Source organism: Grammomys surdaster, unplaced genomic scaffold, assembly GCF_004785775.1.
Source record: "Grammomys surdaster isolate TR1022 unplaced genomic scaffold, NIH_TR_1.0 364, whole genome shotgun sequence".
In the NCBI taxonomy this organism is placed as follows: Eukaryota; Metazoa; Chordata; class Mammalia; order Rodentia; family Muridae; genus Grammomys; species Grammomys surdaster.
Window position 1 is genome coordinate 2,108,364 of NW_021604783.1, and position 20,623 is coordinate 2,128,986.

General features: G+C 47.6%; 1 protein-coding gene across 2 annotated transcripts in view; it reads left to right on the plus strand.

Annotated features, from left to right (window-relative positions):
* Pik3r5 (phosphoinositide-3-kinase regulatory subunit 5) overlaps window positions 1-20,623 on the plus strand; it is a 62,062-nt gene that overhangs the window by 32,034 nt on the left and 9,405 nt on the right. The window contains exons 1-6 of one of the 2 annotated variants that reach the window (XM_028780200.1): window positions 5,969-6,070; window positions 6,185-6,300; window positions 7,778-7,878; window positions 8,756-8,824; window positions 9,948-10,086; window positions 19,045-19,114. In XM_028780200.1, the coding sequence (XP_028636033.1) occupies window positions 6,198-6,300; window positions 7,778-7,878; window positions 8,756-8,824; window positions 9,948-10,086; window positions 19,045-19,114 (482 nt within the window). In that variant the 5' untranslated portion in view covers window positions 5,969-6,070; window positions 6,185-6,197. Of the gene's footprint in view, window positions 1-5,968; window positions 6,071-6,184; window positions 6,301-7,777; window positions 7,879-8,755; window positions 8,825-9,947; window positions 10,087-19,044; window positions 19,115-20,623 lie in introns of those variants that run through there. The other variant, XM_028780199.1, reaches the window with a different exon arrangement.

Here is a 20,623-nt window from a genome sequence, read left to right on the forward strand (position 1 = left end):
AAGGCCGTGATTCTTGAAAGACATATGACTTATAAGATCTTGTACCTTGGCCATACACTCAGCCTGCCATTACTCAGAATACCCAACTGAGCCAGAAATGAACTGAAATTGAGGATTTCAGAGTGCAGAGCGAAGCAATAGTGAGCATTGAGAGAAGGCAGACATTCAGCCACTGTCCACACGACGCTATCACCGTAGTAACAATGACTAACATAAGTGCCAAAAACAATTATTTCAGCAACTGTAGTCTGACATACAATGTTTACTACAACTCTGAATCTGTACTTTAGGCAATATAGTGACCCAACATGAAGAGAGGGAATGTGACTCCAGATACAGAAGTCATTGTAAAAATGACTTGGGAATTCCTGTCCTTGCCAATACTTTTTGAACTTTTGATAAAAGGGAATTATGTCAGAAAACCAGAGTCTTCAAAATAGAAATTTGAGAACCTGTTCCAGTAACTCTAGGAGAAATTAGAAAAATAATGCAAAAATAACTTGGAGGCTGAGGTGACTCATTACCGTCGGAAGGGTGGGACCCCCCATCCAAGCAAGTGAGTCTGGACTCAGACTTCCACTGTCTCTGAAGGCAAGCCTTCCTACTCTCTTCAGGGTCCTCAGTAAGATCAGCCAGCCCTCAGCACTGGCTCAGAAGAGGAACTTGAAATGGAAGAAGCCACTGTTTAATGTTTCAGCACTGCCCATCTGGGGATCCTGCCTGGCAGCAGCAGGAATTTTACAATGGAGGCTCCTCTTAATGAGGGGAATCCCAGGATGGGGCCTTGGATACTGAACGAAGCAGGTCTTGCTTCCCAAGCTTTTGAAAAAGGTCTCTTCCCACTGTCTTCAGTCACCCCTTCCCCAGAGCCAATGGAGTTCTGCCCACAGTCATAAGGAATGGCAGATGTCACTGAGTCATCGTGTCAACATGAGTCTCGGGCAGGATCAGGCGTGGAGCACAGGGGCTGACCTGACCTAGTAGGCTCTGGATGAGCCCGTACCTACTCTCGTCTCTGTAGTTAACTGAGGGGCTCGGACACTGGACCTCTATTGCTTCCCTCAGGCTGCCCAGGCCAAGCATTCAGTAGCTCCTACCTTGTTTTTAAAAAGTCATCCATTCATTTTTAAGTTGATGGGTGCTTTGTCTGCATGTATATCTGTCTGTATACCATGCGCATGCCTGTTGTCCAGGAAGGCCAGAGGAGGTTCTTGGAGCCACGGAACTAGACATACAGATGATTGTGAGCCACATGTGAGAGTTGGCAATTGAAATCTGGTCCTTTGGAAAGTCAGTACTGGTAACTGCTGAGCCATCTCTCCAGCCCCAGATCCCAACTCTTAAGAGCCTGGACCAACACCTAGATGACTGCAATATTCCAGGGAACCCAGCCTGTCAGAAACTCTGCCAGGGGCTCGGAGGATATCTGGTTCTTCTAAAGAGAAGACCTTGGTTGTCTCCTTAGAACCAGGGACCACCAAAGAGTCCACAGGAAGAAGGATGGAGAAGCCCTGGATCAGCAGGCACTGGAGAAGGGTGCTGTTGACACTGGGGAAGGCTGCTAGCAGCAGGCCAGGACTGGACTCCGATACCTGTAAGGACAAGGGCATGGCAGAAGAAAACATGGTGGCTGCGAAGGCTCATTCGTATCTCACCTTTACATCACGACAGTGTAAGGCAAAGGTGACCCACACTGGTCTCCCAGCAACACCAGCTTGTCCATTATTGAGGGCAGAGGGGTGACTTAACACCCAGTTCACAGCTATCCATCCCTCAGGCTGGAGAGGCAGGTCACAGTATGGCACCATGCGCAGGGTGTCCTCTTCTGAATAATAAGGGGGTCCATTTTCTGGAGGAGGCAGGCTGGGCTGGGCAGCTGGTGTAGACAGACATGTCAGGGCTCTAGAAACCAGAAATGTCAACCTCTTTAAGCAAAAACTGAGGAATTGAGTTTTCCCTTGGAATATGAGACGTGCATTGGTTTTCTCTCTTTTCTAACTTCATCTGATTTACTGAGGGACGATGTGTGCAGAGTTAAGAACCCAACTCTCTGGGTTGGCTTTGCTACCTATGATGGTTTGTACATGCTCGGCCCAGGGAGTGGCACTATTAGAGGGTGTGGCCCTGTTGGAGTAGGTGTGTCACTGTGAGCATGGTCTTTAATACCCTTGTCCTAGCTGCCTAGAAGTCAGTATTCTGCTAGCAGCCTTTAGATGAAGATGTAGAACCCTCAGCTCCGCCTGCACCATGCCTGCCTGGATGCTGCCATGTTCCCACCTTGATGATAATGGACTGAACCTCTGAACATGTAAGCCAGCCCCAATTAAGTGTTGTCCTTATAAGACTTTCCTTGGTCATAGTGTCTGTTCACAGCAGTAAAACCCAAACTAAAACACTACCTCTAAGCTGTGTAAACCCAGGCAAGGTATTCTACTCCTCCGTGACACTAACTGCCCATCTTTTTCTCCTCTCTCACTACTGTTCTGCAGAGGTGGTCCAGCCTCCCACCTCTTACTACTGGGTTTTCCCACCCAAAACTGCTTAAGTCCAGCTGTCTCCTGGTGTCCTGCTACCCACACAGTGGACTTGCAAGCTGTCCCTCTGTCCCTCTGCCTCTTCCCTGTTTTCTGACAATGTTTCTGATGACTTGATAGAGTCTCCCCTAGATTCATATCCTCAGGCACTCTCTTCAGATCCCTCAAGCCCTTGCCTTAAGAGGGCGTGTGCACCTTCCAGACCCTCTCCCTTTTGCTGTCTTATGGTAATGAGTACAAACACGGTTGTTCCAGGTCCGTGCAGACAGCACCAAGATAGTTGCAGCCACTGTCCAAGTGCCTTCTGGAACTTCAAACATTTCTTTAATTATATTCTGTGTTTATGTGTAAGTATGTGTGTGTGAATGCAGGTGCCCGTAGAGACTAGACATGTTGGATCCCCCGGGAGCTGGGGTGACAGGTAGTTGTGGGCAGCTTGGTATGGGTCCTGGGAACTGAAATTAGATCCTCTGCAAGAGCAACAAGTGCTCTTAACCACTGAGCTACCTCTCCAGGGAACTTTGGAATGTAGTGCATTCAGCACTTTGAACTTGGGATTGGGGTTCAGCCAGAGCTAGGGAAAAGGGAAAGTCCTACTTGCTCCCTGAGCCCTTGGGAGCAGTATGACTTCCCTATAGTTCTACTGTGCTCCTGGTGGCCTAGAGCAGGCTCCGTATCCCCTCCAGCTTCCATATTCCTCTTGTGGAAACTGAAGGACTGTTGGGCAGTGGGCTGTGTATCTGCCTTGCCACTGGGATACCGGAGCACTCAGGGAAACACGCTTCTCAGGGAAGGCAGAATGCAGCCCATGATAGAGGTTCCAGCCTGCATTATTCCTGGTGAGAAACAGCAGGGGCTGGAATGGATGCTGTGGTTCTCCATCTCCTGTGTACCCAGACACAGCTGGGGTCTGAGAGGAGTTGAGAATGGTCCGTGCACCAGGGAAAAAGGGGATAGCTGAGCTGGGAACGGAGCAGAATCTGGTTTGGTTCTGAGTGAATGTCAATAGTACAGAGGGGCTGAAAAGGAAGGTCTTCTCTGGGAGATTTAGACACAGTTATTTATGAAGATGGTCTCCCCCCCCCCAAACCTCACCAACCTGTGGCAATCCTTGATGGGGATGACCCTTGCTTGTCCAAACTGCTTTATTCATGATGGATGTGAGTGCACACATCTTACTAAGGGTGAAGCGGGGATTAAATCCCTTTCACAGAAAGGGATTGGCTGAACACTCAGGGGAGTATGTAGATACCTCATTAACATGGAGAACTCTAGGTTTTTATGCTACATGACCAGTTGTCATGGTCCACTAATAGGATTTTGTGGTTATGTGTTCCAGGACAGGTAGACCCTGGCTGGGAGTTGGTTCTAAAACCTGCTGTTCTCCGTTATGAGAATTCCAGGGGGTTGTGAACCTGCTTCAGCCTTACCAGGTCTTCTGTTTGGTGGCATGGTCCACTTGCCCCACAAAGGACCAGCTGGGGTGACTTCTTATCCCTCCCTCAAGAACTTGGCCTAGGATTAATGGGGGAACAGCTATGAAGACAAAGGCTAGGTTGGGTCTCTAAAGTTGTCTGCATGAAGGTTTCTATTGTTCCATCAGCAGGTGCTTGTCAGCTCCCGGCTGATAGACATGATGTGTAGGGGCTAGAGTTTGGACTGTCACTGAGATCAGCCGCTCATCACAGGTGTTAATCCCATGGTCATTCAGCTTCGCTGGGTACCGGCACAGCCCAGGATGAAAAAGGATCTGAGCTCAGGAAGTTGCTTTCTCTGTCTGGGGGCAGTGGGTTCTGCATAGTTCGAAGGCAAATGTTGCAGCAGTTCTGAAAAGGCCTGATACCTTGAGGCATCACAACATCACCAAGGATAACATTTAAGGGCTTGGTCATGAACAGTAAGTGAGAATTCTTCTTAACTCAGCTCACCATCCCAGCATCTGGGGCTATGGAACCTGGGTCAGGCTGTGTTCCAGGCAAGCCCAGTGTCCTGACACTCTGCTCCAGGGTCTAGGTCCTTGGCAAGTTCATTCCTGCACCCAGATCTTGACAATACTATCTCCTCTTTCTGGAATACTCTTCCTCTCACTTAACCCTAGGTGTCCCTAACTGGCTCCAAGTCCCCCTTTGACCTAAACAACCTACTGTGTGGGCTGGCCAGCTGTCCATCTCCCAGCACCACCCACTCTTCATAGTGTATGTCATCTTCCAGGAGTCCCCCTTTGTATGGTTGTTGGAGTCAATGTCTTCTACCCAGGAACTCATGCCTGCTCTGTCCCTGGCACACAGTAGGTGGTCAGGAAATGGAAGATGGCATGGTTCATGGGTGCTGCCGTGCCATCCCAGTTTCATGATGCATCATCAGTCTCTAGGGACATTGGTGGAACAGCTCACAAAGAGCTTACTTTTCAGGGGTTGCTTGTACTCTCCTCCAGATGGGGAAGCAGGAGGATTTGCCTAGGTTAAGACTCTGAGATCTGCGCATCTGGATCTGTGTTGGGGAATTTATCCCTCTTTGCATGTTGTTTGCATGGCTTAGTTTGGAGGTTCTGCTTCCTCTTCTGGTTTCCTGGTTTGTCCTCAGATCCACAGGACTGTTCCAACACTTCCGCAGTTTCCCGGATGTCCTGGCCTGACAGGCCCAGGGACAGTATCTGCAGTAAGATAAAACCCCGAGGGCAGGCAAGTATGGCAGAGATGGTTGCGTGGTCTCACACCGGATGCTCAGCTGGGGTCCTGTGTCCTCCCCAAAGCCTCGTGACTTCTGCACCATCACCATCTCTGCTTCACATATGATCAAACTGAGTCTGGGAGGAAACTCAGGCATTTGCTACAAATCTCATGACTAGCGAAAATCAGGGTTCCAAAGGACCCAGAGAGCCCTCACCAGAACCAAAACATGGGGTTAGACCTTTTGGAGACTCTCAGTTTCCCACCTGGTGTTAAAACGGTTCCTGAAGTCCCCTCCTTGTGGTCCTCTAGTTGGGTCAGCTGGGCCTCAGGAAAATGTAGAAGGACACTGGGCAAGGGCTTTGGATAGACTGCAAAATATTCAAGGCAGAAAGGACCTGGGCATCTGAATGGAGGTTGTATGGGATAGGGGTGAGGCAACGTGTGAGATGAGACCCCACCCCTGTTCTAGCCCTTGAAGTGGCATTTGGTGTCCAGCATGTGGAGGGAGATCCTGCAGCCCCACTCCTGTAGGACTAGGAGACACAGGTCTGGGAATTCACAAGAAAACATCCCAGATGGTTTTGATTCCCCACTGGAGGTCCCTTGCCCAGATGTCTGAGGTCTGGCCATTCTCTAGCTATCCCTGGGCATTTCCTAGGGACTTGGCAACACTCCCTACTGCCTGGTGAATAGGCATGTCCCATTTCCCACTCTGTTTCCATCCTAGAATTTTCTTTTTCTCCACCGCCGTGCTGCCCTGTGAATGCCCTCTCCTGCCACACAGATGAACCTTCCGGAAGCTGTTCCCTCCCTATAGACAGCTGGGAGCCTCCTTGTGCAGTACCCACAGCACCCAAGTGGGCTGTGAGTGTCTGCCAGTTTTACTACGGTGCTGCTGGGTTGAGGGCTCCCCTAGCCTCCTGTTCTCCAGGAAGGGAGCCCAACAAGCTGACCAGTGTCTGTCCATCCCCCATGCAGGCAATGACTCAGGATGCAGCCAGCAGCCACAACCTGCACAGAGGACCGCATCCAGCACGCTCTGGAGCGATGCTTGCATGGACTGAGCCTCGGACGCCGTTCTGCTCCCTGGTCAGGTAGGTCTGGGGAACTGGGAGACATTCCAGAATCTCAGATGAAGGTTTCATCCAGAACCTCTGTGCTCGCTTCCTGGATCTCTTCTCTGGAAACTGGCCCCTTCTTATGCTGGTCTCAGCTCAGATGTCACCTCCGTGGACAGCTTTTTCTGTCTTTTGGAACTAGATAGATTTGGATTAAGACTCTCACTGACTATACAACCTTGTACAATCCACTTGTCCTTATGATAGCCCAGTGGATAATGGAAATAAGAATGACTAGAAGCTGGGCAGAGAGAATGTGTGTGACAGCCTCACACCATAGTGGCACAGAGTATAGTCAGTGAAGAACGTCTGTCCTTCCTGCCTCCCCAGGTTTTGACACAGCCAAAGTTTACATAATGTCGGGGTCAAGCATCATTAAGTAAGAAATAAGGAAATATCTGGCTTCTGCACTGATGCTTTTCTCTGTTTGCTGGGTTGGTCTTTCCCTTTTCTTTTTCTTGCAGTACTAAATGTTGAGCCTGACATCTCATGCATGCTAGACAAAAAACTATAGGCGTGTGGATACACTTCCAGGAGCTTCCAGGATTTTGAAAAGCACCCACAAACCAAGGAAGCACAGGCCCCAGTTTCATGAAGGCCATGTCCCCTTCCACCACCTACTGTGCTCACTCCCCAGCCCACAGATCCAGCCCCATCCCTGTGATCACCTCTTTAATTTTTAGGGGTTTGCCCTTGCTGAGTTCAGGAAAATCAGGAACCAGCACTTTAAGGAAGTCCTAATGACAAGGGCTCAGAACTTTTTAACTCAGTGAGTCGAGCTTCCCCTTCCTTCCAGGGCTCCTCTACCAATCAGTCTTGGGAAGCCACATGACTGTCTCGGACTCGGCACCCTTGGGACTGGGGTGGGGCTCTTGTCTTGGAGCAATTTTTACCTCTACCCCAACTTCCTTGCATCTGGTCGGAATTGGCACCTACAATAGGAAATCTGGGCAGGGAAAACTGTTGGGACCACTGCTGCACCCAGAGGTGCAGAGGCAGAGTCTCAGCAGGTTCTTTGGCCTCTAAAGGATCCTAGCTTCGATCAACAACCCCAATGGTTGAGGAACGACCTCAGATTCAGGGATAAGAAACAGGTCATTATGTCTTATGGACTTTTTTCTTTTGTTATCATCATTGTTATTGCTACTCAGCATATAACCCAGGCTAGCCTTGAATTACATAGCCTATGGTGCCCCTGAACTTATGATTCTACTGCCACAGCTTCCCAAATTCTGGGTTTCCAGACCTGTGCCACCAGTTCTGGCTTTGCATGTCCTGATGGAACTTGGGGGCTTTAACTGACATCATTTCTCCAAGACTCTATTTAGAAAGAAATATTCAGGAATACTCTTCCATAGCAGGGTTCTAGAATAAACCCCCTTCTCTACTGCACTGCCTATGGCTAACCAGAGAGAGTGAAACTAACCACTGGCCTAATTTGCCTCTTGTCTAGCCGGGCTGTGTCTGAACTGCTGGAGCCTACAGGAGCTGGTCAGCAGGGACCCGGGCCACTTCCTCATCCTCCTGGAACAGATCCTACAGAAGACCCAAGAGGTGAGGCTGAGCCAGACGCTGATGAGCACAGCAGGCATTGACCTTGTAGAGTCAGGACTTAGGTCAGCTCTGAGGCTCCCAGACCACCCAGAGGGTTTGCCTGACCCTGGGTTCCTGTTTGCTATGCTCCTGCACTGAGAGTCCTGTCCTGTGTAAACATGTAGCAGGGTGTCATATGAACCTGAGATCAAGCTACCGCTTAGGATGATGCTGCTCGCAGTCAGGGTGTAGACTAGGAGGGAAGAGGAGGCAGGGAGCAAGCTTCACTGAGTTCCTTTCCTCAGAAGGATCCACACCAACAGAGACAAGGAAGAGAAAACTGACTGGGAAGGGAAGCCAAGGCCTCCTCTGACAGCTCAGTGTGCAGCTTCCACGGCTGGAGAGTGTATGTAATGCTGAGCTGGCTGAGGTTCCAGAACGAGCCAAGTCCCCAGAGTGACTCAAGCTGCTTCATGGAGGATTCTCTTTTAAGTTGTTTGTCTTTCTGAGTTATAAAGGTGATTCTCTCTCTTAGCTAGTTGCCCCCCAGAAGAAAGTTCATCATTTAAGCCCGTTACTGACTGCAGCGTTCACAGCCACCATCCTGGTATCAGATTTACCTGGTGCCTTTGCTTGCTGATCACAGGCAAACCAATTCAAGAGCCACACTCCCCTCTGGAGTGCTTAGCTCCCAAACTCACACATAAAGGACCCACTGCCACGGAGCCACAGGGAGGGTTTTGTTGAAGACAAAGCAAGTTAGGGGAGAGAAGGGAGAAAGAAGGAAATGTCTGAATTAATCTGCTGAGTCGGCATGGAAGAGCTGGCGGCCATTCTGTATGCTTCCCACCCACAAGTCAGTGGTCAAGAGACCTTGACCTCCCTCTCATCTCCACAGGTCCAGGAGAAGGGCACCTATGACCTCCTCGCCCCGCTGGCACTGCTCTTCTATTCCACTGTCCTCTGTGTAAGTACAGCTGGGCCAGGAGCTGAGAGCGGAGAGGGAAGAGTGGGCTCTACCTGGGCCACAGGCCTTACCTCTCTGAGGATAAACAGAAACCTGGGGGCCATGACACTTGAGATGGGTTGAGACCTTCTGATCCTTCCAGAGTACCACCTTGGGAGGCCTCTGGTCGAATAGATGTTTGCCATGGTAACTATCTCTTGGCTTCCACAAAGGAACCTTGTCATAGTGTGGTCATGAGAAATCATGTTGAGAGACTTACACCCAGCTCATCTTTCACCCTAGGGGTCAGCTTTATGTGATGGGATTTTCCCTCACTAGTCTGCTGAACCAAATGACTGCTGTGGTACTGAACTCAGTCCACCCAAAGAATAAAAATATTTGCCTCTCATGGGGATATTTACATATGAGTAGCATTTGAACTGCATATGGTTCCTCCAAAGAAGTAGAAGCCATGTCACCATTTACAATGGCCTCCGAGCTGACAGCTTTTCAGAGAGGCTCCCTCAAGTGTTGGAAAAACTGTGGTTTACGGGCTGAGTGTGTGGCTCAGTGGGAAGAGCACTTACTTAGCAAGCATGAGGCCCCAGGTTCGATCCTCAGCACTGCATAAAATCAGCACTTGAGAGGTGGTTGGTGACAAGCTCAAGGCCAGCCTGGGCTACTGAGACCCTGTTTCATGAAAACAAGGCCCATTGCTACAGAGAAGCTATGGGCACCATCGTGTCTGTCCATAGTTCAGTTTTCCCTGATCTTGTCCTAGGACATACTGCTCCCCAGAAGTGTGTGTCTTTTGTGGGAAATTCCAGAAAGGGAGCAGAAACTGCCCTGGGAATACAAATGAATCTTCCTCACCTGTTTACTTCTTTTCTTTTTTCAAGACAGAGTTTCTATACTATATATATACATATATACACATATACACGTATACACGTATACATGTATACACATATGTACATATACACATATACACATATACATATATACATATATCCTGGAACTCACTCTGAAGACCAGGCTGGCCTTGAATTCACAGAGATCCGCCTGCCTCTGCCTACCGAGTGCTGGGATGTACCACTACCACCTGGATACGTACACACTTCTTACTGTCCCTCTTCCATCCTAGACACCACATTTCCCACCGGACTCAGACCTCCTGCTGAAGGCAGCCAGCACCTACCACTGCTTCCTGACCTGGCCGGTTCCCTACTGCAGCATCTGCAGAGAGATGCTCACTTTCATTGATGCTGAGCTCAAGGCCCCAGGTGAGTGCCGAGGGGGACAGGGACCACGTGATCAGAATAATTAGCCCTTCCAGAACAATTCTTCACATATGGCCCACTTCATCCTTGCCCACGCCACGGTAAGGAACATAGTGCATTCTTTACAGTATGCTTAACCAGCACCAGATGGTTGCACTCACACACGTTAAAGCAGTCGATTGGGAAGTTATTTAAGGAGGAATTGTTCAGGAAAGCCATCACAGGCCTGTACCTCTATTCTAATTAGCTAGGACAGCAGTTCTCAGCCTGTGAGTCTCAACCCCTATGGCAAACCTCCATCTCCAAAAATAGTTACATTATGATTCATAACGGTAGCAAAATTACAGTCATGAAGTAGCAATGAAATCATTTTATGGTTGGGGTCACCAGGCCATGAGGAACAAAGGGTCATGGCATTAGGAAGGTTGATAACCTCTGATTAGCTAGGGGGTTGCCAGGGGGTTGCCAAGGCTGTTCTGGCCACTCAGAGAAGTCTCCAGGATAACGATGAGATCTGCTCTCTTTGCCCTGGGAGCAAATAGGCAGTTGTAGGAGTGACTTTCCCAGGGATAGCGTCTGCTGCTAGGACTGGAAGGGTTGATGTCTGTCTTGACAAGTGTGGACAAAGACTTCATGTTCCCAGGAGCTTTCATACTTAGGATCTGAAAAGCAAGAGTTCTTGAGAAATTGTGGCTGCTATTTTAAACCACACTTACATATTTTGTGTAAGGGTGGTGGTGCACATGTGTGACTTGGTGTGCATGTGGAGGTCACAGGACAGCTTGGCAACAGTTCTCTACTTCCACCATGTAGGTCCTGGGGATCAAATTCAGGTCATCAGGCTTGGCAGTGTGCACCCTTTCCTACTGAGGCAAATGGTGTAAACGCTGTTTTTAAGTGAGACTCATAAGAAAGCTATGTTACAGCAAGAGGAAGAACAGAGTCTGATTCCCTGAGAGGCTGCCTAGAACACCGGAATTCACCATGGTTCTATTTCAGGGAAGTCATTTTGATAGATTCCTCTAAAGCATTTGCTTAGTGTCAACACTCTCCCTTGATATTCAAAATCCCTCAATATATGGAAACTATTGCTACAGAAGTATTTTTAATATGGCAGCACCCCAAGGGAAGTGCTGCAAGCATTTCCATTGAAGTTGAGCATCGTTCTGGTTTTCCTTATATATATTTTGCCTATGCAAAAGAGAACCAAAAATATGTCTTCATCTGGAAGAGATAACATTTTAATTTTATAACACCCAATTGCTTACCTAAGTGTGAAAGAATCACGTGGGTAAGTAACTTGGAGCTAGAAAAGGCAGATTAAACTTCCCAGTTTACCAGCCCCACCTAGGAGGAAAATATCCAGGACTCTGGAGGCAGAGGTAGGAGGAACATTGTTACAAGTGTGAGAGCCAGCCTGAGCTAAGGAGTAAAATCCTGCTTAAAGAAGAAAGAGATGGAGACAGAGAGGGAAGGAGGGGGAAGACACGGAAGGAGGGAGGCACAGAAGGAGGGGGGATACAACAGAGATAGAAAACTAAAAAAAAAATCTAAAATAAGAAATGTGGGGCTGGAGAGATGGCTCAGCGGTTAACAGCACTGACTGTTCTTCCAGAGGTCCTGAGTTCAAATCCCAGCAACCACATGGTGGCTCAAAACCATCCGTAATGAGATTGGATGACCTCTTCTGGTGTATCTGAAGACAGCTACAGTGTACTATTCATAAATAAAATAAATAAATAAATCTTTAAAAAAAAAAAAAAAAGAAATGTGAATAACCTTCACAGAGAAGTCAGCATTAACTAAAAGACTATTAATTGAAGAGATACATTATGGGATTGAACCAATATCATAATAACATCAGATATCATGGAAATAATGTAACCAGGTCAAAGTACCAAGATCATTTAAACTGAACAACTAAAGCCTATTTGAAATTATCAATAGACTACAGAAATATTTAATTGTTCATTGGCTATGTGTTTATTTATGTGTTCTTAGAAGAGACTGAGAAGAAAGTATTTGCATCACTAAGTCTTTCATAATACTAAAGTTATTAAGATAGCACCTATTGGTATAGAGGTAGATCAATAGAACTGAAGGCAATATCTAGAAACAAATTAAATACATAAAAGCTATGATATAGTAGAGAGGTACCCTCAAACCAGGAATCTAAAAAGCTCAATCATTTAATAAGTAGTATCAGGATAACCGGCAGAGCATTTTAGAAATGAGTTAAAATTCTAATTCAGCAGAGCATTGGCGGTGCCCACCTTTGACCTCTGCATTCTGGAGGCAGAGGTAGGTGGACCTCTGTGAGTCTGAGGCTAGCCTGGTCTATAATAATGAGTTCCAGGGCAGCAAGGGCTATATAGAGAGACTGTCTCAAAAAAAAAAATTTTAAATGAAGTTCTATCTTAAACATGAAATAACTTGCAGATAAGTAAAATATTTAAGCATAGAAAACAAGAGAATAAAAATAGTGGAAGAAAAATAGGGACTGTGAACCTGGGCTTCAGAAGCATGGCCAGGCACATTCTGAACATAAAGCCACAGAGAGCCGTGAAGACCTAGAGGTGTAGAACTGAAGACTTAAAAGTGGAACACAAATGACAAAGTAAATATATTTTAAATATGGTGGTAGAAATTATCTCAGACTTATGGAAAGTTCTTTTGAGTCAGTTTAAAAAATTGTCAGGTGCACCAGCAAAAGTATAAATATTTTTATATTGATTATATATCAATTATATATTGAATATATATGATTCACATGCTTCAGAAAGGACCCTGAGTGGCTGGACAATGCTCTCTAGGAGTGAAGCAGATGCAGAATTAGAGGGAGACACAGTCTTCCTTTTCAAATGGGATGACTTTTTTTTCCCTTCCCTTCTCCCTCTTGCTTCGGCCCCTGCTTGTTCCGGCCCCCACTCGCTCCAGGCCCTGATTGCTCCAGGCCCCACTCACTCTGGCCCAAAGTCCACTGTAGCTGTCTTCAGATACCCATATGAGGACGTCAGAGCTCATTACAGATGGTTGTGAGCTGGGATTTGAACTCATGAACTCCTGAAGAGTAGTTGGTGCTCTTAACTGCTGAGCCATCACACCAGCCCCGGATGACTTTTAAAAGACTGAAAATACCAGTATTGATGGAAAAGAGATCAGGGCTGGGTCTGATCAGGGGTGATCTCCTTTTACACCACCGTTTCATTCTTGAAACTCAATCAAGAAGACTAGTCGTGGCTGTGCAAAGATTTAGCAGAGCGAATGTTCATCAAATGTGTCCTTCCTGATGGTTAACCAACGCAGAACCCTGATTAATGACCATAGTTCAGTGTATGGTAGCAGTCTTTTGGTGGGATGCTATTCAGTTTTTTAAGGTGGAGGCTGGAGAAATGGTTCAGCAATTAAGAGCAAATACTGCTCTCACAGAGGATCCAAATTTAGTTTCCAGCACCCACTTGGGACAGCTCATAGCCACCTTAACTCCAATTCCATAGAATCTGATGCCCTCTAGTGGCCACCTGGAGCACCTGCATTCACATATACACTCCCCCCACACACACACACCATATATGCACATCATACAAAAATAAAATAAAACCTCTTAAAATGACATTTAAAAGGCAGCACTTAGATCAATCGATGTTGATTAGCTAGTTGACTGAACCCTAGTTGAATGATACATTGTAATCCTTTTGCTTTCCCATTGTAACGTTTACTTACTCTAGGGTGTGTTTAGCATCAAGAACATTTAACTGCCGTCATATACAGCTAACACAAGCTAACGGAAGCATTATATTCTATACCCCAACTCAGGAGCACTAAAAAGTTCAGGACTGAAAGTTTGCTTGTGAATTCCTTTGCAAGGGTCCATGCCTTACTTCTCCAGCCGACCAGCTGATCTATCTGCTCATCCTAGATGAGCAATCAGTGTAAGGTCAGTCTCTTTCATGGATCTGTTTTGGCTTCTGGCTGTTGACCAGGGTCCCCTTTCAGGAGACAAAGCTTTTCTTTCCTTTTGCAATTTCAAGAGAAAAAGATTTAAACTTCAGGTGCCTTGACAGTGCCTCTGTGCTCACAGCACTGAGTGGCTCCTTTATTTGAAGTGGTTCAGGGAGATTGTGGCACGGGGGAGGGGTGTCACCTGTGGAGAGACTGCTCCCCACTTTCAAGCAGAACCATGCAGCTAGCCGTAGTTGGGTGCACACAGTGCCTTGGGATAGTTTTGTGGGTTGTTGGTCAAAAGTGCTGTTCTCAGCAGCCCAGCAAACAGGTATGGAGAGGCAGGAACTTGGGATGACGGGGTGCTAAACCTAGGAGTGAAGAACCAGACAGAGCAGCCGTTGATGGTAAAAATGGAGGGTGGGCTCTTTGCTAAAGGAAGGAGGACCCAGAGGTGGCCTCTCACTGCTGAGGGTCCTTGGTATGAGAGGTCTCATATACACACCCTAAGGACCAGGGAGAAGTCATATACCAGGAGCAAGAAGCACTCCCAGAGCTGCCCATCCCTCTTTGAGGTAAGCAGAACTGAAATAGGAAACCATGACCTCTCCTGCTGCCAGAGAATCACTTCCAAACAGCTCAAAAGCTCCCACAGCTATCTTTTGAGCCTGTATTGAAGTTAGAGTCCACTCATTACTGAGCCAGTAGCAAGGTAGTGGAGCTGGCTTCAAGAAAGGCAGAAAAGGATTCAGGCATGGTGGTGCATGCCTTTGACCCCAGTGCTTGGGAAACTAAGGCAGGTGGGTCTCTTTAAGTTCAAGGCCAGCCTGATCAACACAGTGAGTTCCAGGATAGCCAGAAGTGTAGTGAGACCCTATCTCAAAAAAAAAAAAAAAAAAAAAGCAGAGGAAATGGATGTAAATTTCTCACATACGCTAGAGTAAGATTCAAACTGAGGGCATTAGTTGCAAACTGACAAGGTTAGGTTAAAAACAGACGGACATTAGATGCAAACTGAGTTCTCATCATTTAGACACTTCTGATGGGGCCAGAGCTTTGGGCGTGACCATTTCTATGGAACAACAACAGCAACAACAAAAACACTTGTGATTTTTCTCACTCCATAGGTAACCTATAATTTCACAGAAGCCACGCCCTAGTCCTCAGCAAGTAGTGGGTTAAATAAAGTTACCTTCTTCTACAAGACCAGGAGGTAGGCTTATTGGAGAATGTCTTAGTGTGATTTCTCTTGGAACTTACATCTGCATGACCCTTCCCATCTGGAGTGAGCTTGGCCGAGGGAAGCCGTAGGAGAAGGCTGGAACAGAGGCCAGGGAACTTGAGCCATTGAAAGGCAGCCAAATAGCTCTGTGGTTCCTTCCACTTAGTACCAGACCACTGGTTCCAAATCCTGAGTCAGAGTCTGATACTCACTGGCTGGATGGCTCTTTGATAGGACGGGGAAGATACAGAAGCCTCAGCTTCCCCACCTGAACAATAGGAGCACAGTGCCGCGCCTCTCTCTCTCTCTCTCTCTCTCTCTCTCTCTCTCTCTCTCTCTCTCTCTCTCTCTCTCTCTCTCTGGGCAGTCTGCGAAGACGGGTACTGATTCTGTTGATTTCAGTCTCTAAGGGAGCAGTAAGCATCAGGATGCTAATACCTTCAGAGACAGGTCCTGTCAAAGTCAAAAAAAGATGACAAGGGACCTGGGGATCTGGGCCTCCCCCAATAAAGTTTCAGAGACTCAGTTGCTATGAAAACAACAGCTGGTAGTCTCCTTAAGTATGGAGGAAATGGGCTGGTTATCAAAGTAGGTAGGGCCTTCCCTTTTTTCCTGACTCCACCCCCAATGGCATCAACCCCCACCCTCAGCACAGCTCTTTGGGCTTCAGACCATGAGTTTATTGAGTGTTGACTCCATGCTCACGTGGTGCTACAGAACACCATACTGCCTGCTAAGGACTGATCTGGAATCCTGGTCGTTGGCACGGCCCTTTACCTGTGAGGCATTCGGCAGTTTTGAAAGCACACAAACCTCAAGGCTTGTGTCTCAACAGGCCACCTACTACAGGGTGAGGGAATGATACAATACCCCCAACATATTCACTTCTCCTGCCCAAGCAATATGGTCAAGTGTGGGAGAAGGAACATGGACCTTGTGTGACAAGGACCTCGATTTTGGCACGTGCTAGCTAATGACCTTAAACAGGTCTCTCCATCAAAGCAGGACTTCTGTTGTCGATAATGATGCAGATGTCATTATTGTGTGCTCCCAGTACATTTGACAAGGCAAGCGCTGGTTCCATGGGGCCTCAGAACAGCCCTTGGTGTAGTAATGGACGTGCTCACTGTTTAGATGATGAAACTGGAGTTAGGCAGTAAACCTACATCTACTTAATTTCAAACGTCATGAAGAAGTCCTCTCCCATTTACTTGATGTCTTATTCCTACCAAGACAGGTGACCCCTATACCTGGGAGACCCCACTGTGCTGCGGGGGAACTTTCCCATATAGGAAAAGTCCCACGTCCTGTGTCAGACAGCTCTAGTTGTTCCCAGATCAGACCCTAGCTCACCAATAAACTTCATAAGCCCCATAAACCTCATGATAAGCACTGGAGGCTGTTACCAAGAGAGGTCAAAGGACACTGAGGGGTGTCTTCAAAGTTGGTTGTTTTATCAAATGGTTGTTTCTACTTGGAATGGTGGGCGTCTTGACTGTTCAGACAGGCCATTAGCTCAAAACACAGCTTCCTCTGGGTCAGTGTGTGTCAGATGTACCAGTGTGCTTCCTCTGGGTCAGTGTGTGTCAGATGTACCAGTGTCCTCCCAAATATTCCCCTCCTGGTGCTGCCAAGTTAAGCAGACAAGCACAGGAGAGAACGTCGGAAGCAGCCTCCACTCTGACGGTACCACAGCCCAAGACACGGGGATGGAAATATTCCTACACACAGGCATAAGGAAGAAACATGACAGGGTGGGTAGTCCTCATCGTGAATGCCGCAGAAGAAGAGTAACTACAGGGATTGCAGATGCCAACAGTCTCCCAGAGTCAAAAGACACATATACAAGCAAGTGACGAAAGGCTGGCAGCTGGGCTCAGGACCAGGGCAAATAACTTGCAGTGAAATGCAATGGGCTGGGTAGTCCATAGCCTAGTATTTTGGAGAACTTATATTTATGGCTTGGTGCGTGGCTGTCTGGCTGTCCGTCCTAGGTCAACAAAGGCAACAGGAAGCAGCTCCCCCTCTAAATGCACCACATTAGGGGTGTATAATCAGGGGTGAAGAACCCCTGGGGAGTGGGCTGCTCGTTTAAAGAGCATTGAAGGGTCTGTTGCTCAGTGGCTGAAGCACTTAACATTTAAGTGACCTGAGTTCTGATTTCCACCAGGTAACTTCTGGGTGGGAGTGACAGCCTGCTTGAAATCCCTGTGCTTGGAACTCAGGGAGTGCCAAGGCAAGCAGGCTGGCTAGACTAGCAGAAGCAACAAGCTCTGGGTTCAAGTGAGAGGTCCTGGCTTCCTTTATATGGTAGAGAACAATTGAAAAAGACACCCTCTGCCAACCTCTGACCCCCACAAGCACACACAGTAAATATGGGGCCATAAACCTTCAGACATGCGTACACATACACATGAAAAAAACCCCACAAAATGAGAACAGCATTAAGTAGAGCTGAAGAGATAGCTAGAGATTTAAGGCCCTGGATTCTACCCAGCAAATCGCTCGCGCGCGCGCACACACACACACACAGAGGGAGGGGGGAGGGGGAGGGGGAGGAGGAGGGGGAGAGGGAGAGGGAGAAATAAAGTCAGCAGAAGATTTGCTTGTCTATGTTGCACAGATGTCATATGGGCAGAGGGTGTGGTAGGATTAAATTTATCTTTGCAATGTATGTGAATGGCCACTAGATGGCATCCCAAATCCTAAGAGTAACAGCTACTGTTTTAAGGATGCTATTAGCAAAGAAGACCTAACATTAGCGTCTGTGGCAATTATAGAAAGCCAACATCACACAAAAGACCAACAATTAAACCAATTAGGTCCCAAGTTAGAAGAACATGAATTGGTAATTTCCTGTCCTTTACCAAACAAAATTCATGGCCTTTGTGTTTACAGCTTTCTTGGCTTTCCTGCATCCGAGGGGAATTTCCTCCTGCACCTCAGCTCAGTCCCAGCCAGGGGTGCCTTGTGCCCAGCAGGGACTTCCTTGCGTCTATTTCTGAACATTGTTTCCTTTCAGTGTGTTTGAAGTCACAGGGGAGGGAGGGAGACAGTTTCTGTTGGGGACTGTAGAGAAAGCAGGCACTAGGCAAGACTTAGGTCCCTAAGGTGTGAGAAGCCAATCAGGGAAGAGGAGAGTGGAAGGACGCTGCCTGGCCAGTCTGAGGCTGAGCATGGAGGAATGGGTGCCCGGCACACACCCCCTCCCCCACTGCAGGAAGACGCTATGGGTCTAGGAATTACTTGGCAGCCTCCTGGGCCTGAGTGTTTCCTCTCAAGACATTCCACCTCCCAGGAAGGCCAAGCTGGTGCATCCCAGGTGGGCCAGGGACTAAGCTATGAGCAGCCACAGAGGAGTCTCCTCAAGCTGTCTCTTCAAGAGGAACCAAGGACCAGGGTAAATGACCTGTCTGCCCAAGGTCAGGTGGGAAAAACCAGAATAGGACATGAGGGCTCTAACAATACATCCCTTTGTCTCCTGATGCCTGTTCCCAATCTAGGGACGGGGCCTGGACAAACAGTCAAGAAAAGACAGATGGCAGCCAGAGAGGCCTGGGGTGGCTTTGACATGAAGACTAAGGTCACTGGGGTATTACAAGTGAAGTGACCAGCCCACTGAAACAAAGCACTTGCCCAAGGGCCAAATAGCAACTGCCTTCTAAATGTTTGTCTGGGGTCTCATGGGGCACTCCCAGCCTGATTGCCCAGAACCTGGCTTGTAAGAGGCCCAGGATGACATTGCCTGGGACCTAAACCCACTTACCCTCTCCTCTGTGTTGTCTGCTGGTCCACAGGAATCTCCTACCAGCGGCTGGTGAGGGCTGAGCAGGGCCTGCCCATCAGGAGCCACCGAAGTTCTACTGTGTGAGTATTCTTGGGGGAGGGAGAAGCAGATCAAGGAGCATCCACCCTGTCCCACCCCCTGCCTCCTGCACTCACCCATAACCACACATTCCAGTCACAGACCAACTGGGAACCCCAGGAACTGTCTGCTGTCGCGGCTGCTGTGGTGTTTAGTGCCTGAATTACTCCTTCTGGGCTGAAGGTCTTTTTTAATATTTAATTTTATACGTGTTTTGTATGCATGTGTATCTGTGCCCACAGAGGCCAGAAGGTGGCTCAGAGCTCCTGGGACTGGAGTTGTGGATGGTCGTGAGCTGCCATGTGGGTGCTGGGAATCAAACCTGGGTCTTCTAGAAGAGCAGCCAGTTTTCTTAACCGCTGAGCCATCTCTCCAGCCCCATTTGTATCTCTCCAACCCCCTTCCTTCAGATTCTCAAATGGATCGTCCAGCACACATTACTTTGTTTGTATCTAAATTTCAGGTGAAGAAACTAGAGATGAGAGAGGCCAAGTAATCTCCCCAAGATCACACAGTTAGCAAGTGTCTGAGTCAGGATTTGAACCTTAGCCTTACTCAGGGCTTACCTTCCCTTTCCATGGTGTCTTTCTCCTGTTGCTAAAACAGTGCTTTCCACACTCTTTTTAATCTGGACTTATACCAAAAAATATGCTTTAAACTGGGCATGGTGGCACACGTGTGCAACTCTCACGTGCCCATCATGCCACGGAGCACCTACCGCTCTAGGTCCTTGAAACACTTCTAAGTTAAAATGAGTCAACAAAAAAGTCTGTGGTAAAGGCTGAGAAACAGAAAAGACTTAGAAAATGTAGGCAGTCAGTGCCCTCTGTCACCTTTAGTGGATACGGTTTGAGATACACAGTAGACGCCTATGACCATGGATACTATCAAGCCTTCTCTACATGCCAAGAGCTTTCACTTTGAAGAACTTTCGGTGCCTCCTTGGCATATCCAAAAAGGCCAGTATGTGCCTTGATGAAATTATTAAGAAAACTACAGATCACTTGAGCACGAGCACTGCAGCGCCTGGATGGCTCACATGGTCATTCATGACTAACAGACAGGCCGTGGATAGGGTGGATGTGCCAGTGAACGAACCTGTATTGCCTACGGCTTAAAAATTATGAAATGTTTATTTCTGGAATTTTTCATTTTATATATTTGGAGCATGATTGCCCGTAGACCACTGAGACCTTAGATAAGGAAGGCTATGTCCAATAGTTTAGTAAAGTAAATAAGGAATTTTTAGAGAGATGAAGAGGTGGGCTACTGAATAACCAGCAATACTTTTTCATTATGTACTGGAACTCGGATCATTATTCTGTTATCAAATTAAAACTTTTGTTTTTATTCTAAGTGTAGGGGTGTTTTGCCTGCATGTATGTCTGTGCTCCATTTGTGTAGCTGGTACCTGCACAGGTCAGAAGAGGGTGTCTGATCCCCTAAGACTGGAACTACAGATGGTTAGTTAGCCACCATGTGGTTGCTGGGAATCAAACCTGGGTCCTCTG